At 46.3% G+C, this 23,984-nt stretch overlaps 1 protein-coding gene across 1 annotated transcript in view; it reads right to left on the bottom strand.

Annotated features, from left to right (window-relative positions):
* Window positions 1-1,137: 1,137 nt before the first annotated feature.
* LOC135056611 (opsin-VA-like) overlaps window positions 1,138-23,984 on the bottom strand; it is a 168,352-nt gene continuing 145,505 nt past the window's right edge. The window contains exon 5 of the mRNA XM_063962011.1: window positions 1,138-1,879. Coding sequence (XP_063818081.1) covers window positions 1,652-1,879 — 228 coding nt within the window. The 3' untranslated portion in view covers window positions 1,138-1,651. The remainder of the gene's footprint in view (window positions 1,880-23,984) is intronic.

The following is a 23,984-nucleotide window of genomic DNA, read 5'->3' as shown; positions in this document are numbered from 1 at the left end:
CCGCAGTGAGGCCTGTGATTAGTGAAGCTGGCATAATTATCACAGGGCTCACGGCGGGATCTTTTTACATTTTTATTTTGTAAATCTGGTCAGATCGCATTTCCCATTATAAGTATGGGAAATGCAATCTCGTGAATTAAAGGGTTTGGAGCAGTTTTTCCGGAAAACTGCTCCAAAAGCCCTTTAATACATTCATGTGATACCAGGGGCGTAAATTCATGCCAGGCGCCCGGAGTCTAAATAGAATTTGGTGCCACCCCAGTGGTTCCAGCTTGCATATGTGCTGACTTCCCAGTGACTTGCCAATAGTACATCTGGGAGAATAAAGATTCCTTATTGCAGCTAATTGTGATGATAAGGAATCTTTATTTTCAGGTGCTGGCTGCAAATAATAGCTCTGAGAAATACCCCCTTAAAAGTGTTATTATAATAATTAGTGCATTTTCTTAAAACCAACTTCTGCTTTGCTTTCTTTCCTCATATAAGACACAGCAGCACAGCTGTAGATCGATGTACACTTTGATCTGTTATTAGACACATTACAGACTCTTCAGCTGACGGGGTCTTCGAAGAAGGTTTCTGAGCTCGGACAGCAGTCAGCAGTGACTGCAGCAAGTCACTATGAAATGAGTGGAGAGAGATCTTTTCTAGTTCAGAAAACCACTCGATCTTTCTTTCTTTCTTGGGGCCTCTCTGACAGCTGGAGCCCGGAGGCAAATGTCTCCTTTGTCTCTGGGAGTTACACCACTGGGTGATACTAAAATATGAAAAGGGTGTGAAAACACCCTTTTTCACATTATTTTAGTAAAAAAAAAAAAATGGTAATAAATATGCCCCCTAGAGAGATCTAGTAAAAGATGTAATTTGATCAGGGGTACATAAACTTTTACAAACAACTGTATATCCAATGCATATCCAACGTGCTCAGCAGAGGTTACTGGAGGATGTCAAATGGATTTCATTCTGGTGTGGTCACTAAAATATGTTTCATCCTAGAAGGAACTGCTAATAAATACATACAAAATGTGCAAATATCTACTGGCGACAACCATCTGGAATGTCAGTGCTGCAGACACTATAATCAACACCCTACCCCAAATTCCAAATAAATAGTCTAACCCCCTTTTGTTGGATAGAAGTAGTACATAACTTTATTATATATTCACAGATCCTTGTTAACCGTTTAATATAAACAGTAGAATACAATGTCAAACATGTTACCATAAGCACTGTGGTGGCAATGTGCATGCGCCATGTTTCTTAATCTGTTTAAACTTTATTAGGCAAGGATAAAGCCATCTATGATAACTATAACTACACATAACTGATGGAACAGAACTCTGTATAAGAGAATAGGTGAGAGCAGGTGACTTATGTAAAAGGCGCAGAAGTACCTACCCTACTGGCTACGCTCAATCATCTCCTACCCCTTGTCCAGCCTCTGCATTCTGCCCACAAAAACGTTGACCCTCTTCTTTGCAGTATGAAGATCATTCGCTAATCACTGCTCTGCCTGTAACACAGTGCCGTTATGTGAATGTGTATTACAGGTGATATAAGACTGCACTTTTGTATTATAGAGGACTTTGTGATACACGTGAGTAAACCAAAGTTCCATTCCTCCTCTGCAATAGTGTATGGTGGTAGCCATTTACATTGGGCATACTTTGTTTTCTGATATGGGAAGCTGAGCAAAAGAATTGCAGCTACTCTGCTCATCGTCAGTCTTTTTGCTATTGTTGGAAGATATATTTGTTGCTATAGCACGCATTTCACCCCCGTGGCTGTGGCTCAGCACCACTCTCTCCGATGTCAGGTTGGTAGACTCCTTAGGTTCTAGGTTGCTGCAGTGCATCATCTGAAGCAGACACCGTCTGAACTGTAAGGAGAAAATAAAGTTGTAATTATTTGTACAAAGCATTCAATTATTACTATAAAACAGAATTCTAAGTATTACACACACAAAGGGTATCATCCAGAGAACACCTGAAAGGCAATTTGCCTTTTTTGTTGTCTCAAGTGTTTTTTTTTTAATGTGTATGTGCAAAGTTTCGTTATTCGCATAATTTTTCTGTTTTAAATATGATTAGACAATATCAATGAATTAGAGTGCAGTCGCAGGCAGTGGGGAGGCATGCACTTGCAGTGAATATGCAGTTGCAGCCAAAGTACAGTAAGGACACTGGGGCTAATTCAAATGTGGACGGAGTGACTATCGCTGCTGCTTCCTTGGTACGACAATGCAAGAGGCGGTATCTATTATTACAAGTAGACGCGACCTTGGTCTTCGGACGCAGCATTGGATCTCTCACCATTGGATGGCTTGTAGCACCCATGGAGATGCGCAAGCCAACTGTTGCAGTGGCAAGGAAATCTCTGTCAAATGACAGCGATCCCTGGTCTCTTCCCTCCCCCTAAATGGCGGGGACACGCCTCCGTTTCTTACAAAGGGCGTATATCCTCAACCCCAAACGGAATCAGACTGTCATTCACTGAGATGCCGGTCTGCTTCTTACATCGTGTTCACGCACGCACGGAATGGGTCCTGGCTGTACATGCACAATGTACCCAACATCGATACTTTGTGCATTATTAAGCAGATCCAATGGGATTTGAATAAGGGCCACAGTGTGGGCATACAGTAGTGGAGTGCGACTAAAATGCCAGCTGAAAAGTCTCAAACGCAACCTGCCGGAAGGGCCTGAGTTGCGTGTGCTCTGACCCTGATCTAAGTTATGAAGACTGTGTGATTGGTCGTAAACAGGGAAAACGCAACCATTTATACACAGCCCCAGAAACTGATGCAACACTTCATGAGTGATTTTATACTGCAGAGCTTTAAGAATGCTTCGTATTAAGATGAAAAAGGGAAGCCTGCACATGTTTTTAAGTGTTGCAAATAAATAAAATATCCTGTTTGTGTCTGCTACTTTGTACATTTTACAAGATCCAAATCCACTTTGGTGCTTATTATCTGCTCTATTCATAATATGTTTCCATTTGTGTGATGCAATATCTGACATTGTGCATATGCACTCTGAAACCACGCCCCCAGCCTGATTACAGCTGCATCAGAGGAATTTGTAACTCAAACTTTTAATAAGTCCCAAAGTATTAGTACAAAACACACAATCAGTAGACAATAATTAATGCAAACAATTAATATAAAATACACCCACACACAATCATCAGTCATTACTAGCATACACAAACTCACACATGAAAATACATTTTTGGTTCCCCAAATCAATAGCGTTATTATAATCCAAAGCAATTTACAAATGATAACAAACACAAAAGTAAGATGATCCAAGTTTATAATAAACTAGTTACCAGCCCATCAAAATGATGGAAAAACACAACAGTAATATCAGTGCCAGCCGCTGTGCGTGACTAGATGGAGCAACACTCTGCTCAGTTGGGCACCATCTAGTGGCTGCTGGTGCGCATGCCACTTGAATCCCCCCATAGATGCGAGGAGCAGCGTTTGCTTTTTATTACATAGTATAGGAAAAGAGTCATTCCATGAAACTGTCACATCAGTTACAGAACCAAATAAAGTCTGAATTTATAATTATGAAATTACAGTTTTTAACACTGAGGGAGTATTATTTGATATTAAATACAAGGTCGCACTTTTTTTGGTAACATTTATATGGAATAAGCCACAGTATGAGTTTGAGTACTAGAGATTAATCCCCGAAGATTGGGTATTGGTGCAAACAGATTGTGATGGGAAAATGTAATTAGTGGGCCTATATGATCCAGTCACATAGAAATGTTAGTTTGGAGATCAAAGGGTTGTTTATGCATAGCAGGAGAAATACCAAAGAGGAAGAAAGGGTCAATGTCAGGGGTAATAACTGCAAGTTTGAAGACTTTTTGGAAGCACAGTCAGATCCCTGATCCGGCTGGGCAGTTGCAGTAATCAGATCTTGGTCACTACTTTCAAACATATGCTAATACCTTTGAGTGGGTTCTGGGGGTTGGGATTCTTCCAGTATTGGGCAATGGTCGATCTGGTTGCAATAAAAATGTGACCAGTTACGTATGACTTGGGAGAGGCTGGGTAATGGTGGAGTAACGCAATCTCAGGCCGTAATGGGATCATAATCCCTGTAATTTCCATCCAGAGCTTCTCTTTGTTGGTCACTACTTTCAATGAAAATCATATATGTTTTGTAAGGGAAGTTCAATAATACCCCTTTCACACCGCACAAATAACCCCATATTGACCCGGCATACTGCCGGGCCTACACGGGTCAGCGTGCGGTGTGAAAAGGGCATAGCCGAAATCGCGGGTCGCCTGACCCGGCAATTCAACCTGGGAATAAAGCAGTGTTATACCCGGGTTGAATACCGGGTCAGTGGCTGCGTAAACGGGCTCCCGGGTCGATGCGTCCCGGGTCCCGTTTACTACAGCAGGGAGAGGCGGCACGGAGATGATCTCATCCCCCAACGCCGCCTCCACCTCCGCCACCGGCTCTGCCCCCTGCTGCTATGGCAACCCAGCAGCGGCCAATGCCGGATCCCACCCGGGAAGGACCCGTTTCCAATTCCCGGTTGGGATCCGGCATTGGCAGTGTGAAATGGGTATTATATAAGCATAAAAATAATGTAAATTAAATCTAAAATACAGTTTAGTAAATCAGTCTTGTAGATGAAAGCAAGTACAAGTTCAAATTAATAAAAGGGGGTTCTAGGCAGTATTTTCAGGGAATGTATTTAGCTTTGGAGGAATACATGCTTCTGGCAGAACAGCGCTTCACAGACATGAAAATATGGCATGGGTTATCCCATAGTGAATGGGTGAGAACTAGAGTGTTGGCATAATATAAGTAAAATATGAGAGGCCTCTGCAATTCTCCCAGTCAGTGTCAAGTTACTGATGACCATAAGGTTGCAATGAAATTATTTGTATTGCTGGCGATTGCTGCCATAACAGTTTGGGAATGCTCCTAGTGGTGGAACATTGCAATCACAACATCGCACCCCCTTAGAAGTGTGCAGTGTAATGAGCTGTTGCACTCACATAATTATTTTTGATTAGCAGCGCCACACATCACAAACGTATCCCTCTTATAATTGGATTGGCCCCTATGAATGTACAAATATATTGTGGGGTCTTAAAGAGAGACAGGGAGGACTTATCATAGAACAACAGATCTATAGCCTAATTCAGACCTGATCGCTGTTGTGCAAAATCACACAGCGGGCGATTATCGAATGACTGCGCATGCGAGCCCAAACACTGACAGAATGGTGCAAATATTTCAATCGCTAGGCGTACGCATGGTGATTGCAGGAAGCGGATGTTTGTGGGTGGTAACTGGCCGGTTTTCTGGGAGTGTCAGGAAAAACGCAGGTGTTCCTAAACTTTTCTAGGCAGGGTGTGTGACGTCAGCTCCGGCCCCGATCAGCCTGTTCTGATCGCACTGGAGGAGTAAGTCTTGGGCTATGCACAGACTGGAAAAATCATTAGATAGTGGGTGAGTTGCAGATGGTTTTGCAGCTGTCCACTGTCTGGCGAAGTTTTCGCACAGCGTACACATGTATTTGCACACTTGCACGGGGCGGGTTTTCACTCTCTATAGGCGGCGACTATCTGATCGCAGCCCTCTGCATATTTGCAGAGAAGCAATCAGGTCTGAATTAGGCCCCTACTGCTAATAACTTTTATATCATTGGCTGCCTAATATGTAACACACAGTTAAGTTTGTTTACAAACCGCAAACCCTCTATAATTGCAAGGCATCTTTACATTAACTGGCAGTTTGTTTTAAAATCAAGGCGCTTGTAACAATATGTAAGAGTATATTGCAACAATTGATTGTTGCAATACTGCAGTACATTAACATATTCACCTATTTGTAAGCAATAAATGGCAGTAAAGCTGTCCGTTCCAGTGATCAGGGTGGGATACATTTCAAAGAGACAGATAACAGTATTGGGGAATACACTATTACCCCTTTCACATCGCACAAATAACCCGGTATCGACACGGCATATTGCCGTGTCGACACGGGTCAGTGTGCGATGTGAAAGCACTTTCCAAGAATTAGCGGGTCGTCTGACCCGGTAATTCAACCCGGTATAAAAGAAGGATTATACCCGGGTTGAATACCGGGTCAGGTGCAGTGTGAATGGGAGCCGCGTCGATGCGACACGGTTCCCATTCACAGCATAGGGAGAGGCGGCGCAGGAGATGAGCTCATCTCCCAGCGCCGCCTCCACCCCCGCCCCTGCTGCTGCTGCGCCCCCCCGCTGCTATGGCAACCGACCCGGTATATTGCCGGGTCGGAAAGCCAGCAGAGGGGAGCAAATGCCGGATCCCACCCGGTAAGGACACGTTTCTTTTACATGGGTGGGATCCGGCATTTGCGATCTGAATGCGGTATATCTGTCACTGCGGCCTGATTCAGTGATGTACTATACGGTAATGCCATCACAGCTGCGATCCTGTAAGCAGAGGCTGTGTGACAATGGGCCTTATTCAGCTTCATTTGCAGTTCTACAATTGTAGCAGAACTGCAACTTCCGAGAATCGCACAGCAAGAGCGGCCCAGCATGTTAAAAGTCCGCCCAGCACAAAATAAGCCGCCCACCGGTGCGTTTGCAATTCTGCAAATACAGACGCAAAATTGCAGATGCATCACTAAAATCAAGCACCATCGACAGTTGCAGATGACCCCGGGCTACTCAGAATAATGAGAACGCTATCACACAAAGTTAGCGGAAGGTGGGATGTCCTTAAGAAAGACTATAGGGACTTAGGAAAGAAACTGAAGGCAAGGACATCTAAGGTAATATTCTCGGAATTATTACCCGTGCCACGCGCTAGTCCAGGAGGCAGAGGGAGATTAGGGAGGTAAATGTGTGGCTTAGGGATTGGTGCAGGAAAGAGGGGTTTGTGTTCCTGGAACACTGGGCGGACTTCTCAGTCAGGCGCCATCTCTTTTGTCGTGACGGATTGCACCTGACTGAGGAGGGGGCAGCGGTGCTGGGGGGAAGGATGGTTAGAAGGTTGGAGGAGATTTTAAACTAGGAGCCTGGGGGGAGGGTTTAGCTAGAAACTACGGGTCATGCAGTGAGAATAGTGGGGATGGCGGTAGTAAACGAAATGGGGGAGAAGTTGGGGGGAGGGTAAGAGCAGGCAGTAAGGTTACTAACATGGGTACTAAAAGGGATTTTACCAAAGCACTAACCAATGACGATTACAGGTCATCCTTGCCACATAAGGTGAAAGATGTCCCTAACGCAAGGGAAAATACTTATCTTAGTTGTATGTATGTAAACGCCAGAAGCATTACTGGTAAAAAGGGTGAACTAGAAATACTTGCAGCAAGCAAACAGTATGATATTATAGGCATTACTGAAACTTGGTGGGATGAATCTCATGATTGGACAGTCAATCTAGAGGGCTATACACTGTTTAGGAGAGACAGACTAAATAAAAAGGGTGGAGGGGTGTGTCTGTACGTAAAGCCGTTTTTAAAACCTAATATATGGGAAGATATTCAGGAGGGGACTGTAGACACTGTTGATACATTATGGGTAGAAATTGCATGCGGGGAAAAAGGAACAAAAAAGTTAGTATTGGGTGTATGCTATAGGCCGCCTGGTATCAACGCATCTGATGATGAATTGTTACTAAAGCAAATTGAAAAAGCAGCAGGAGTAGGAGACATAGTAGTGATGGGAGATTTTAACTATCCAGAGATAAACTGGAAAAACGATTCATGTGATACTGCTAGGGGCAGTATGTTTTTAAACACACTAAATGATAACTACCTTGTCCAACTAATTGAGGAACCAACTAGGTACAATGCAATCTTAGACCTGGCATTAACAAACAATCAGGATTTGGTATCGGGTATTATAGTAGGGGAACCCATAGGAAACAGCGACCACAATATGGTCACATTCAATATCAGTTTCTACAAACAGCCCTATACTGGCTCAACTAGGACTTTAAACTTTAGCAAAGCAAATTTTGAAAAGATGAGGGTATTTTTCAGGGATATTGAAAGGGAAGGTTTGTTTTTAGGAAAAAATACTACGGAGAAATGGGAGGTACTAAAATTCCTGCTAGCTAAAAATACACTCAAATATATTCCTATGAGTAGCAAAAAAGGGAATAAAAATCATAAACCGATGTGGCTTAACAAAAAGATTAAGGAACTTATGGGCAAAAAAAGGCGAGCATTTAAAAAATACAAATCTGACGGGGAAGCAGAGTCATTTCAGCACTATAAGGAATGTAACAAAAATTGCAAAAAGGAAATAAGAGCGGCTAAAGTAGAAACTGAAAAACTAGTAGCAAAGGAAAGCAAAGCGAATCCCAAAAAAATCATTAAATACATTAATAGCAAGAGATTAAAAAAGGAGAGTATAGGCCCTTTGAAAGACAAGTTGGGAGTCTTAAGCAAAAATGATAATGACATAGCGGACACACTAAATGAGTTTTTTTCAACAGTATTCACTAGGGAGGACCCAATTCAGGGACTGACACACAATCTCAATAATGACAATATCACACTGATAGGTACTTATTTAAGCAAGGAAGTAGTCTGTGACCGATTAAAACATTTAAAGATTAATAAATCACCAGGGCCCGATGGTATTCATCCAAGGGTTCTAATGGAGCTTCACTCTGAACTGGCAAAACCGCTATCTTTGATCTTTGAGGATTCAGTTATATCAGGTATGGTTCCCAAAGACTGGCGTATAGCGGAAGTAGTGCCTATATTCAAAAAGGGAAGTAAAGCTGAACCAGGTAATTATAGACCAGTTAGTCTTACATCTATAGTGGGGAAAGTATTGGAAGGTATTCTAAGAGATAGTATTCAGAAGTTCCTTGAAACCAATAAGGTCATTAAAAGGAATCAACATGGGTTTATGAAGGACAGATCCTGTCAAACCAACTTACTTGGCTTTTATGAAACAGTAAGCGCAAACCTAGATCAGGGTAAAGACGTGGATGTAATCTTTTTAGACTTTGCCAAAGCGTTCGATACTGTACCACACATGAGACTTATATACAAGCTACAAGAATCAGGGCTAGGAAGCACAATATGCACTTGGGTCAAAAACTGGTTAGATAATAGGAAGCAGCGCGTTGTGGTTAATGGATCTTTTTCAACTTGGACTGAAGTGCTAAGTGGTGTGCCGCAAGGCTCAGTATTAGGACCGCTATTGTTCAATATTTTCATTAACGACCTAACAGAAGGTCTAGAGAGCATGGTGTCAATTTTTGCAGATGATACCAAATTGTGTAAGGCTATAAATACAGAGGAGGATGCCGAGTCTCTTCAGAACGACTTAGTTAAATTAGAAGCATGGGCAGCCAAATGGAGAATGCGCTTCAACACAGACAAGTGTAAGGTAATGCACTGTGGTAACAAGAACAAAAATTACACCTACCTACTAAATGGGGTAAAATTAGGGGATTCTGTACTGGAAAAGGACTTAGGTGTCCTCATAGATAGCAAGCTAAGCAGTAGTACCCAAAGTAGGACTGCAGCAAAGAAGGCTAATAAGATATTAGCATGCATAAAACGGGGTATTGATGCTAGGGACGAGAGTATTATACTCCCGTTATATAAATCACTAGTGAGGCCACACCTTGAATACTGTGTACAGTTCTGGGCACCGTACTACAAAAAGGATATCCTGGAGCTTGAAAAGGTACAGAGGAGGGCGACCAAACTAATTAAGGGCATGGAGACAATGGAATACAAGGAAAGGCTTGAAAGACTAGGCATGTTTACATTGGAAAAGCGGAGACTAAGAGGTGATATGATCAACATCTACAAATATATAAGGGGACAATACACAGAGCTTTCGCGGGACCTGTTTTTGGTTAGATCAACACAGAGGACTCGTGGACACTCGCTCAGGTTAGAGGAGAGGAGATTCCGCACAATACGGCGTAAAGGCTTTTTCACGGTAAGGACAATACGTGTTTGGAATTCCCTGCCCGAGGGAGTTGTAATGGCGGAATCTGTCAACACCTTTAAAAATGGGTTAGATAAATTCCTATTGGATAAGGATATCCAGGGGTATGGTGCATAGTCATGCATTATAGTTACTATAAATAGGGATAAAATGCAATGGCTGACAGCAGCATCAGTCAGAAATTTTAGTCAAATCATCATGCATAGGAGACCACAAATAGGTTGAACTCGATGGACAATTGTCTTTTTTCAACCTCAGATACTATGTTACTATGTTACTATGTTACACCGGGCGCCATGTTTTAAGTCGCAGCATTTGCAACTGACGTCAGATGCACGTCTCGAAAACGGCCATGACATGCCTGCATTTTCTCAACCACTTCCCGCAAATGCCATGTGTATGCCCACGAATGCCAATCCCTGTCACTCAGCCTGTGATTGCATCCCGGCAAGATGTGATCGCAGAATACTCGCAGTGACTTCCGACAGCCATAATGCGCGATCATAGGGTCACTCAGAATTTTGATTATTGACCCATGTACATCCGATGCCCGTGTCTTTGTACAAAAGCAGTGGTTTAGAGACGACTGCGGTGGGAGCCCCAATACAAATCCTAGTGGCTGTGACATTTGCATATTTTTGTGAAGCCTCTGTGTACTAGATCGCAGCTGTGAAGTCATTTGCGTATATCTATGAAAAAGACCCAGTATTAGTATAAAGTCACTGCTTCTAAAATCTATTGCACTACAGTGGCGTATCTAATGGGGTTCCGGTATGAATGGTCGACCATGTTATGGTCGACAGTCATTAGGTCGACCACTATTGGTCGACATTGACATGGTCAACATGGGCACATGGTCGACACATGAAAATGGTCGACACATGAAAGGTCGACACATGAAAAGGTCGACATGAGTTTTTTAACTTTTTTTGGTGTCGTTTTTTGCGTAAAGTGACTGGGAACCCCAATTAGTGCACCGCGTCCCCTCGCATGGCTCGCTTCGCTCGCCATGCTTCGGGCATGGTGCCTTCGCTCCGCTACAGCTTCGCTCGGCACAGATTACCGTTCCAATCGTAGTCCACGTGGATCGTAAAGTATGGAAAAGTTCCCCAAAAGAAAAAAAAGTTAAAAAACTAATGTCGACCTTTTAATGTGTCGACCTTTCATGTGTCGACCATTTTCATGTGTCGACCATGTCGACCATGTCAATGTCGACCAATAGTGGTCGACCTAATGACTGTCGACCATAACATGGTCGACCATGTGAATGGATACCATCTAATGGGTGCACCCATTTTTCAATACTCATCTCTCTGGAGTCCCATGTCGGTGGCAGCACCTCTCCACAAATCCATTCCTTCCAACATTGAAAATTTTGGGATCAGGACTTGAGCGTGCGCCTGAAAAGAGGCATGGTCTTTGTGATAGGGGGCCAGCCTTCGTGGCAGTTTAGTGATCGTAAGCCACGCCACCTTTTTGTCAGTGAGGGGGGCATGCCAGCAACTCACAGAGCTGCTCACTGACGAAAACGGGGGCATGGCTCTGTCTCCAATGAATAGACGCTGTGGGACTGTCCTGCGAAAATAGGGACAGTTGGGAGGTATGCACAAATCTCCCATGAAAATGGGCACCGCACTATTTCCCCGGAGATCTGCACATGCGCTCCCCCTAGTGCTCAGACTATTGTGTTGCTAGCTACAGAGGAGAGGACCCAGACAGAGGGCCTCCTTCTCTGTTTCTGGGCCTCCTTCTCTGTTACTGTGCCCCTGACTACAGGCCCTATCGAATATCGATACAGTATATGTGCAAATGAAAATCCTACTGCTAACCTAAAATACATATGCCACCTTGGTACTTTACAAAAAAAACGTGTATTTGCAATATGCAAAACACAGGTACAAATACATAGTACATAATGTTGTTAAACTAAAAATATTTGATAGAAGCCGGCAACTACAATAAATACAATGCATTTGATTATCAGAGTGACATCCTGGAAACATCAGGGGGGAATTTACTAAAGGTTGATTTTGGTCAATTTGGGTTTTTTTGTGAATCGCTGATTGACTAAGGATTAATTCATATTGAAGTCACATGTCAAATGCGACTTTGTACACCAAATGGCAACGATTCACCATTGATGCAAACATCATCCAAATAACAGCAGTATAATTGGAAATTGCATATTTATTAAGAATCATTTTTGTCAAATCACTCCACTTAACATCAAAATTGCGTCAAAGTCGCACCTCAATGCACTAAGGGGGTAATTCTGACCCGATCGCTCGCTGCTTTTTATCGCAGCCGAGCAAACGGGTCACCGGCGCATGCCAGTCGGCCGAAGGCCGCAGCAGGACTGCGATTGCCTCTGCCTGATTGACAGGCAGAGGCGGTCGCTGGGCGGGATGGCGGCATGCCGCTGTTTCATGAGCGCGGTCCGGCCAACTCAGGCGTGGCCGGACTGAACGGGGGGGGGGGGGGGGGGCGGGCCGCAGCGGCTGCGTGACGTCAAATGTAGCCGCTGCGGGCTGGGGAGCGATGAGTAGTTCCCAGCCAGCACGCTTAAGCTGCGCTGGTCGGGAGCTACTCTTCTGCGGGGAGGGGCGGCACTGACATGTGGGGCGGACTAGCCCTGTGCTGGGCGTTTAAGCCCTGTGCCTGATTTGTTTAAGCGTTCAAATGGAACAGACTTTTTTTGCCTAAGACATATAAAAAGCGCCACCAAAATGACACAACGCACACACCTCAATGCACCATTTCCTAACATGTGAAATCCATTGTTAATATTAACACTAAACCAATCAGAAGCATACTTGCCTACATCTAGGCTGCTACCTCCGAGAGGGAGCAGCCAGGTCACAAAGGTCACAAAGCAGGGGACGTGGAGGAGGCGAAACGGGGGCGTCGTGATGTGAACGCGTCATCGTAGCCCCGCCCCCGCTTTACAATGCCTACATCATCGGCATTGTAAAGCAGAGGGCGGGGCTACAATGACGCGATTTAGCATCACCCCAACCCCTTCTGTCTGACAGATTGCCGCGTAGCCGAGGGAAGCCAGGGGATGAGGTAAGCGGGGGATGCGGCGGGGGGTGAGCGCCATTCCGGGAGACTTGCCACACGATTTTCGGGAGCCTCCCGGCTTTTCCGGGAGAGTAGGCAAGTATGATCAGAATGCTAATAAAAACCCATCCACTCATCTGCAGCCCACACTTCCTGCTCTCACCAATGGCTGAGGCAGGTTACACACACCGCACCGGACACCCGCACATGGGTTATTCTACACCAAATAAACACAGGCTTCAGACTGACTGACATTTCAGATTGTGATGAAATTTGGTAGAATAAATGCTGCCATGGGTGATAGCTGGGTGCAGTGCTGTTTCTTGGGGCGGGCGAGCCGTGCAACCGCACGGGGCGCCCGCCATGGCACTTCTGCTGCTCTTTGCTTCCCCCCTCCTCTCTCTTCCCGAGTACCTAGCTCGGGAGGCGGAGTTTCATGGAATGACGTGGTTGCGTCGTGGCGTCATTCTGCGAAACTCCGCCCCCACCGAGCTGGGTACTCGGGAAGAGGGAGAGCCAAGCTACAGGAAGGGCCGGCGCGACGAGGGAGAGGTGGGCCGAAGAGCGGGTAGAACCTCTTCAAACGTAACTTTCTCTCTCTCTCTCTCTCCCCTCCCCCCTCCTCCTCTGCCACCTGCCGTAATGTGTAAAATGGGGATACTTGCCTGCTGCATTGTGTAAAATGGGGACTCTTGCCTGCTGTAATGTGAAAAATGGGGACACTTGCCTGCCTAATGTGTAAAATGGGGACACTCGCCTGCCGTCATGTGTAAAATGGCGACACTCGCTTGCCGTCATGTGTAAAATGGGACTCTTGCCTGCCGTCATGTGTAAAATGGGGACTCTTGCCTGCCGTCATGTGTAAAATGGGGACTCTTGCCTGCCGTCATGTGTAAAATGGGGACACTTGCCTGCCGTAATGTGTAAAATGGGGATTTAATGTATCAAGGGCATTGCGGTGTATGGCATAATATAATGTTTTTAATTTTTTTCCTGTGGACGCTGTGATCTGTTGGTGCAAGGTCAAAAACTGGTGTGTAAGGTAGTCTTTTCAGACGAGGCCATGCCCATTTAACAAGACCAGACCCATTTTACTGAGGCCACGCCCCTTATATCTATATGGGGGTGCGCATTTTTATTTTTGATGTCTCCCAGTGCGAGATTTTTTAATCTCGCACTGGGAGCCAAATTGGCTAGAAACAGCCCTGGCTGAGTGACTGAGGTTTTTCCTTGTGAGTACAATGTTGCTCCCAGTCTGCTGTGTCTCTCCCTCCCAGCACCCATTCTCCAAGTTGCTGTTCCTTTCTGCTTCCATCACACATTCTCTTAGGGGTCTATTTACTAAGCCTTGGATGTAGTTAAAGTCCCAGCCAATCAGCTCCTAACTACCATGTTTGAAAAATGACAGAAGCTGATTGGCTGGTACTTTATCTCCATTCACTTTATTTCTATCCAAGGCTTAGCAAATAGACCCCAAAGTCTGATAGTCCTCTGTAATTAAACACTCCACTATTTGAAATGTGACACAAATGTTCCAAGGGCAGGTTAGGTTTAGGTGGGCTTAACTTAGTGACCAATGGGCTTTTCTTCACTATTTAAAGCCCACTCAAACGTATCTTGGCCCTTGACCACTTGTAGTGGAAAATGTAAAAGACAGGCCAATTTAACACAGTTGAAGTGTCTTCTCACATGGGGGTATATTTACTAAAATTCGTATTTTTCAGAATGAGGTTAAAGTTCAAACACGAATGACATCGAAAGTGTAACTTTGCAACTTTGCGGTCAGCGGTGAGGTTACTTTCGGTCAACCGCTGACCGCAAAGTTCCCACCATTGGATACAATGGAGCGCATAGGCGCTACATTGTATCTCTGCCGTGTGCTGCCTCACAGACACTACAGAAGCACACAGCCAATCAGGTGGGTGCCACGACGTGGCGCTCCCTGATTGGCAGAAGGGACCCTCTTTGACAGTAGTCAGGGGGGGTCCTGGCAGTCGGGGAAAGGGGTCCCATGTGAAAACATGGGACCCCTTTCAGTGCGTGGTCGGGTTTCCGTTTTTTTGTTTTGCCAAGTACGTGGATTATACAAAGAACAGTAGGTACACTGGATTATGTGAGTATAACTTTTTTCCACAGGTACCCCTAGGATTCTACATGGAGAAGAGGACCGAGCCTCGTGTGAACATACAGTAGGTAAGTATGTATGTTTGGAGGTGTGCATGTGTGTAATAAACTTATACTGTCACGGTGTGTGTCTCCTGTTTTTTGTTGGATATTTTTTTAGTAGTAGTACTACAGGTACCAGCGGGCCCGGTTTTCCACTGCATGCTGGTACTTGTGGTTCTCCATGTACCAGCTTGCGGGGGAGGCTTGCTGGGATTTGTAGTACTGCTACTAAAAACAATATTCTAATTTTTTACACAAGGCTATCAGCCCCCCATCCGCCACCCTTGGATGGGGGGGACAGCCTCTGGCTTCACCCCTGGCCCTTGGGTGGCTGGAGGGGGGGACCCCTTGATTTAAGGGGTTCCCACTCCTCCAGGGTACCCCAGCCAGGGGTGACTAGTTGGGTATGTAATGCCAGGGCCGCCGGGACCAGTATAAAAGTGTCCCCCGGCTGTGGCATTATGTACCTGGCTAGTGGAGCCCGGTGCTGGTTTAAAAAATACGGGGGACCCCTACGCTTTTTGTCCCCCATATTTTTTGAACCAGGACCAGGCGCAGAGCCCGGTGCTGGTTGATTAAATATGGGGGAACCCCTGTCATTTTTATTCCCATATTTTTTCAACCAGGACCGGCTCAAAGAGCCCGAGGCTGGTTTTGCTTAGGAGGGGGGACCCCACGCATTTTTTTCCTGAAAATTTAACACTTTTCCACCCCTTCCCACTGATAAACATGCACTGATCTCATGGATCCGTGCATGCCTATCAGAACACAGTAAAAAAAAGCAGGTCTGTTTTAAATCTGCTTTTTTTTACGATTTGTATTTTTTCACGGCAGTGTTTGGCTATTGCCGGCAGTGTTCGTGAAATACACTTTTTAGTAAATTACCGAGTTGTATAAAAAAACAGTCGTATTTGACCGATGGTGTATTCATTCGTATTTATTTTCTTTGACTTCCAAAAAAATACGAATGCCCTCATCACTGCCGAGATTTGAGTTTAGTAAATTCCTGAGATGACACTTTGAAGAAAAAACACCATCTCGGTCAAAATCGGGAGCTTAGTAAATATACCCCATGGAGTATCTTTCCACTTAACTTTATGCACCTGCACAGAAGTGGGAACAGGCACTGGGGTATATTCAATTGGTGTCGAAAACTGCCGTCTGTCGAAAAGACGGCAGTTTTCGACTTTTTAAGGTCGAAATGTGATTTGACCTATTCAATGCTTTTGGACAAGTCGAGGCATTCGACTTGTCGAAAAGCACGTGGATCGGCGGAATAGCTGCCGATCCACGTGCTTGTGTCGAAAACGGTTTTGGCCCCCTTTTCGACCATCTCAGTCCGACATTAAAAAGATGTTGGACTGAGACGCAGACCCAGATGAGGAGAGGGGCGAGAGCTGCAGGGAGACGGGGGGACAGGCGGCGGGGCATACAGGGGAGATCAGCGCTACAGTAGCGCTGCAGCAGGATGTCACTCAGCCGCCCGACCTCACGGCAGCTTCCACCTGGCTCCAGCACGCTTGCTGGAGCCGGGTGGACACTGCCGTGAGGTCAGGCGGCTGAGTGACATCCAGCTGCGCGCTGATCTCCCTGTATGCCCGCCGGCTGTCCCCTCGCGGCTCGTCCCCCTTCTCCTCCTCTGCGTCCCTCATCTTAATTCGACTTGAAAAAGTCAAATGAAGATGAGATTGAATAGTGGTTGTCGGATCCATTCCGACAAATACATGTCGGAATGGATCCGACCTTTAATTGAATATACCCCACTGTCTGTAGAATCTCATCCCCAAACACACCTGAAGAGGAACGTGCTTTCCTGTAATGTAGTGAACTGGAAATAATATTGTTTGTTGATTTTTAGATATCATTTTCATGAATCATTGAAAAATGAAGCTCTTTTAACACGTGATCCCATCATGACCACCAAAAAAACTTTGGCGATTTATTAACAACAGCATGAACAATTTTTGAGATCATTTTTTTTTAAATGTTAAATATTGGCTTTTTGAGAAAATCAAAATTTTGTTTTTGAAAATTTTCTAATTTTTTATTTTTTTGGAAACGTGCTATATGAACGCCCATAAAAAGAGGTTTCAAATAAGACCTTGTCCAACTCTCTAGCTCAATTAGGTGAGCTGCAAGTGCAATTAAAAAAAACGTTAATAGGGTGATTCTCCAGAAAGTGAACATAAAGTCCTATGCATCACATGCTTTTATTTTTTTTTCCTTTTAAGCTGGTATGTTAAGAAATTGTTCTTATATGAAAACTAATGTAGCAATGCCTTACCCTATCACTTAAGACACACTAAAATCTTGGTATTTTGGAGAAGTATGTTGTTTGGACTTGTGTAGTTGTCCTGTGCATCACAGAGAATCGCCCACTAGCAAATTTTCATGAAAAAAATGCAGCTTTAAAGGAATATAACTTCAAAACCGTTGAACATATCAGCCAAAGAAAAGAATTGAGGGTTTTCTTTACACCCATGGCAGAATTTATTCTACCAAATTTAATCACAATCTGAAACGGTCAGTCTGAAACCTGTGTTGAATTGGTGTGTAACTAGACCAGTGCCTATATACACACACACACACACACACACACACACACACACACACACACACACACACACACACACACACACACACACACACTGCACTGGACTCGCACACACCAAACCAGTGCCTATACACACACCGCACCAGACACCAGCACAGTAGACTAGCGCTTATACACACACACACACACACACACACACACACACACACACACACACACACACACACACACACACACACACACACACACACACACACACACACACACACACACACACTGCACTGGATTACCACACACCAAACCAGTGCCTATACACACATACACACGGCATCAGACACCCGCACACCAGACCAGTGTCTACACACACACACACACACACACACACACACACACACACACACACACACACACACACACACACACACACACACACACACACTGCACTGGACTCCCACACACCAACGCAGTGCCTATACACACACACACACGGCATCGGACACCCGCACACCAGACCAGTGCCTACACACACACACACTGCACTGGACTCCCACACACCAAACCAGTGCCTATACACACACCGCACCAGACACCAGCACAGTAGACTAGCGCTTATACACACACACACACACACACACACACACACACACACACACACACACACACACTGCACTGGATTACCACACACCAAACCAGTGCCTATACACACATACACACGGCATCAGACACCCGCACACCAGACCAGTGTCTACACACACACACACACACACACACACACACACACACACACACACTGCACTGGACTCCCACACACCAACGCAGTGCCTATACACACACACACACGGCATCGGACACCCGCACACCAGACCAGTGCCTACACACACACACACTGCACTGGACTCCCACACACCAAACCAGTGCCTATACACACACACACCGCACTGGACACCCGCACACCAGACCAGTGCCTATACACACACACACCGCACTGGACACCCGCACACCAGACCAGTGCCTATACACACACACACACACACACACACACACACACACACACACACACACACACACACACACACACACTGCACTGCACTGCACAGGACTCCCACACACCAAACCAGTGCCTATACACACACACTGCACCAGACACCCGCACAATAGACTAGCACTTATACACACACACACACACACACACACACACACACACACACACACACACACACACACACACACACACACACACACACATGCACTGCACTGCACTGGATTACCACACACCAAACCAGTGCCTATACACACACACACACGGCATCGAACACCCGCACATCAGACCAGTGCCTACACACACACACACACACACACACACACACACACACACACACACACACACACACACACACACACACACACACACACACACACACTGCACTGGACTCCCACACACCAAACCAGTGCCTATACACACACACACACACACACACCACACCAGACACCCGCACACCAGACCAGTGCCTATACACACACACACACACACACACACACACACACACACACACACACACACACACACACACACACACACACACACACATGCTGCACTGCACTGGACTCCCACACACCAAACCAGTGCCTATACACACACACTGCACCAGACACCCGCACAATAGACTAGCACTTACACACACACACACACACACACACACACACACACACACACACACACACACACATGCACTGCACTGGATTACCACACACCAAACCAGTGCCTATACACACACACACATGGCATCGAATACCCGCACATCAGACCAGTGCCTACACACACACACACACACACACACACACACACACACACACACACACACACACTGCACTGGACTCCCACACACCAATCCAGTGCCTATACACACACACACCACACCGGACACCCGCACACCAGACCAGTGCCTATACACACACACACACACACACACACACACACACACACACACACTGCACTGGACTCCCACACACCAAACCAGTGCCTACACACACAAACCGCACCAGACACCCGCACAATAGTCTAGCGCTTATACACACACACACACACACACACACTGCACCGGACACCCGCACACCAGACCAGTGCCTATACACACACACACACACTGCACTGGACTCCCACACACCAAACCAGTGCCTACACACACAAACCGCACCAGACACCCGCACAATAGTCTAGCGCTTATACACACACACACACACACACACACACACACACACACACACACACACACACAAACACACTGCACTGGATTTACCACACACCAAACCAGTGCCTATACACACACACACACACACACACACACACACACACACACACACACACACACCGCACACCAGGCCAGTGCCTATACACACACACACACACACACACACACACACACACACACACACACACACATACACACACTGCACTGGACTTACACACACCAAACCAGTGCCTATATACACACACCGCACCGGACACCCACACACCAGACCAGCACTTATACACACACACACCGCACTGCAAACCTGCATACCAGGCCAATACCTATACGCACACACTGCACTGTACATCCACATTCCAGACCAGTACACACACACCAGACACCCGCACACCAGACCAGTGCCTATACACACACCATACCTGCAGCTAGCAGTCAGGGGATAGAGAAGGCAGCAGGGGGTGTAGTAGTGCTGACCGGCGGTCAGGAGACCGCCGGTCAGCTTACCGACGCCGGGATCCCTGCAGCATACCGACGCCGGGATACAGGCGGGGAGGGGCGAGTGCAGCAAGCCCCTTGCGGGCTCGCTGCGCTCGCCACACTGCGGGTTCTATTCCCACTCTATGGGTGTCATGGACACCAACAAGTGGAAATAGTCCCTGTTGGTCGGCATGCCGACCATCGGGATACTGACCCGTCGGGCTGGTGGAGGAGGTCATGTGACTACCGGTCAGCTGACCGGCGGTCACATGAATACCACCCGGCAGCAAGGCATCATCCACATTGTGGCACTCTACACGCCTGTGTACTCGTAATGGTACGTCTGGCCCTGTCAGCTAACAGAAGCAGCCAAGTGCCCGCAGAGGTGGGAAGAGAGAAGTTAGGAGGCACTGAGCTGGCACAGAATGAATACAGGGACGAGACTGGAGGATGGGAGAAAGGATAGGAGGGACCAGCCTGGAAAGGAGCTCAGCTCATTGGGGTCTGGTCCCAGGGGAATAGCTATACAGGTTGAGTATCCCATATCCAAATATTCCGAAATACGGAATTTTTTGAGTGAGAGTGAGATAGTGAAACATTTGTTTTATGATGGCTCAATGTACACACACTTTGTTTAATGTACAAAGTTATTAAAAATATTGGCTAAAATGACCTTCAGGCTGTGTGTATAAGGTGTATATGTAACATAAATGCATTCTGTGCTTAGACTTAGGTCCCATCATCATGATATCTCATTATGGTATGCACTTATTCTAAAATACAGAAAAATCCGATATCCAAAATACCTCTGGTCCCAAGCATTTTGGATAAGGGATACTCAACCTGTATTAGATGTCCATCCTTAGTAAGACAGCAGCACAGTGACATCAATGACAACAGTGAGAGGCTTCACAACGGTACAACCAATACGTATACTCACATCTCACAGCTCTTTGGTAGTATCCTACCAGCCACAGCTGCAGCCTCATTAAGCGGCTTATTTATCACCATCCGCATCTTGGATGCGGATGTCATGTGATAAAATTGCCCAAACTCTCACTGCGATAATTGATTACATTGCAAGGATGTATCACTGAATTATCACATGCTTGCGTTCAAGCTCTGTCCCTGCGATGCCTCTTCGCAGCATCATCGGGGTATTTTTCATAAAAATACCCCAATGTCCTGCTGTGCATGCACCGCCCCCGATGGCATCACCACTACCGCTGCCGCCCGGTCGACACTCCCCCGTCGTAACTACCCGCAAGCACCACGTACCCCCCGGGCAGGATAATATACTCACCTGTCCAGGGAGCCGGTCCGTGCTGCTTCTGCTGAGCTGCTGGGCGCCAGATGCTGTGCTGCATTGCAGCATATGGGGGACCTAGCGCCTGGCAGTGCTCAGTGGAGCAGCGGACACCGGCTCCCTGGACAGGTGAGTATGTTTTTAGGGTTTTTTTTTTTACTTTCCCCTTCTTTTTTTTAACACTTAGATCAGCTTGTGTGTCCATCAGACACACATAGCTGATCACTGGAGCCGGGTCCCGATCAGCTTTGTCTGCCAGGGGCAGAGAAAGCTGGGCAAATGCTGCTCTGTGATCTCGCCAGCCTGAGCTGGTGATAATATCACAGGGCACACTGCAGTATTTTTTCACATTTTTTTTTTAGTAAATCTGATCAGATCACATTTCCCATTATAAATATGGGGAATGCGATGTGGCTTACTAAAGAAAAGTTGATTAAAGGGTTTGGAGCAGTTTTTCATGAAAACTGCTCCAAATGCCCTTTAATACATTCAGATGATATTAAAATATTGTGAAAAGGGTGTGAAAACACCCTTTTTCACATTATTTTAGTAAAAATAATGTTAATAAATAGACCTCTAAAGTCCTAATGTCAACAGCAGCTGTACTGAAATTAGCATAAAGCACTATACATACTTGCTGCATGTGATCCAGTAGCTCCGCCCCGACCAAAACCCCGCCCTCTGTAGCCACACTGCTATGTGTCTCTCTTCAGAGCTCCCGGGAGCACACTCTATGGTGGTCATTCCGAGTTGATCGCAGCCAGCAACTTTTTGCTGCTGGTGCGATCAACTAGTCCACGCCTATGGGGGAGTGTATTTTAGCTTAGCAGGGTTGTGATCACTTGTGCAGCCCTGCTAAGCTAAAAAATTTAATGCAGAACAAGAGTAGCCCTGTGCGACGATCTCAGCGATGCTGGGGCCAGCTTTGACGTCAGACATCCGCCCTCCGTTCTCCTGGACACGCCTGCGTTTTCTTCACCATTTTCCGAAAACGGCAGGCAACGGTCTGGTGACGGCCAGGAACGCCTTCTTTCTGTCAATCTTCTTGCGGTCGGCTCTGCGACCGCTTTCTTCATTGGCCTGTCGCCGGGCAACGACGCGCGTGATCAGTGCGGCCGCCGTGCATGCGCATTCCAGACCCGTTCGCACCACAGCAACAAACCGCTGCGTGCGAACGGGTCGGAATGACCCCCTATATGTCTCACGGCTACAAGCTATAGGCATGTGCACAGTGCCTGCGGCCCCAAACAGCTACTTTTATACTGGAACCGGTGGGCAGCTGCCACTCTGCCCCCCTGTCCAGCACGCGTCTGCTTGTGGTGCAAATTGAGGTGTGATTACCTTTGTGCTGGCATGAGTCTTCTGAGGCATTTACTGCATATTATATTGCATTCATATGTAATGTTCCAGTGATTAGTGGTGATAAGGGGCGATTAAGGGCAATTTGTAATTTCGTCCAAGAATCTTAGTAAAATTTCCCCTGATGTCAAATTAAGTATTTTCAATTTAAATATACCGTACTTGCTTTGTCAAGTCTATCATATAAACAAAATGCACTAGAAGAACTACAGTGTATTGTATGCATCAGCACTTAGGGGATAATTCAGAGATGATCGCAGCAGCAAATTTGTTAGCAGTTGGGCAAAACCACGGGGGTCATTCCGAGTTGGTCGCACGTAGCAACTTTTTGCTGCCCGTGCGATGAACTAGACGCCGCCTATGGGGGAGTGTATTTTAGCATAGCAGAGCTGTGATCGCGTGTGCAGCCCTGCTATGCTAAAAAAGATTCCTGTAAAAGAAGACCAGGGTAAGAGTTACTTACCCTGTGTGATCGATCCAGCGATTCAAGTCCCGGAATTGACGTCAGACATCCACCCCCCAAACGCCTGGACACGCCTGCGTTGGACTCACCACTCCCCAAAAACGGTGGGTTGCCGCCCGGTTCCGCCTTCCTCTTGTCAATCTTCTTGTGGTCGCCGTTGCGACCATTTTCTTAGTTAGTAGCATAGCTGCCCGGCGCCGCCCGGTGTCGGGCAACGACGTGCCTGCACAATGTGGCCGCCGCGCATGCGCAGTTCCGACCCGATCGCACGTCTGTGAGGAAGTGCAGCGTGTGATCGGGTCGGAATGACCGCCCATGTGCACTGCAGGGGAGGCAGATATAACATGTGCATAGAGAGTTAGATTTGGATGGGGTGTGTTCAAACTGAAATCT

Source organism: Pseudophryne corroboree, chromosome 3 (assembly GCF_028390025.1).
Source record: "Pseudophryne corroboree isolate aPseCor3 chromosome 3, aPseCor3.hap2, whole genome shotgun sequence".
Classification (NCBI taxonomy): Eukaryota; Metazoa; Chordata; class Amphibia; order Anura; family Myobatrachidae; genus Pseudophryne; species Pseudophryne corroboree.
This window is presented reverse-complemented; position numbering and strand designations above follow the sequence as displayed.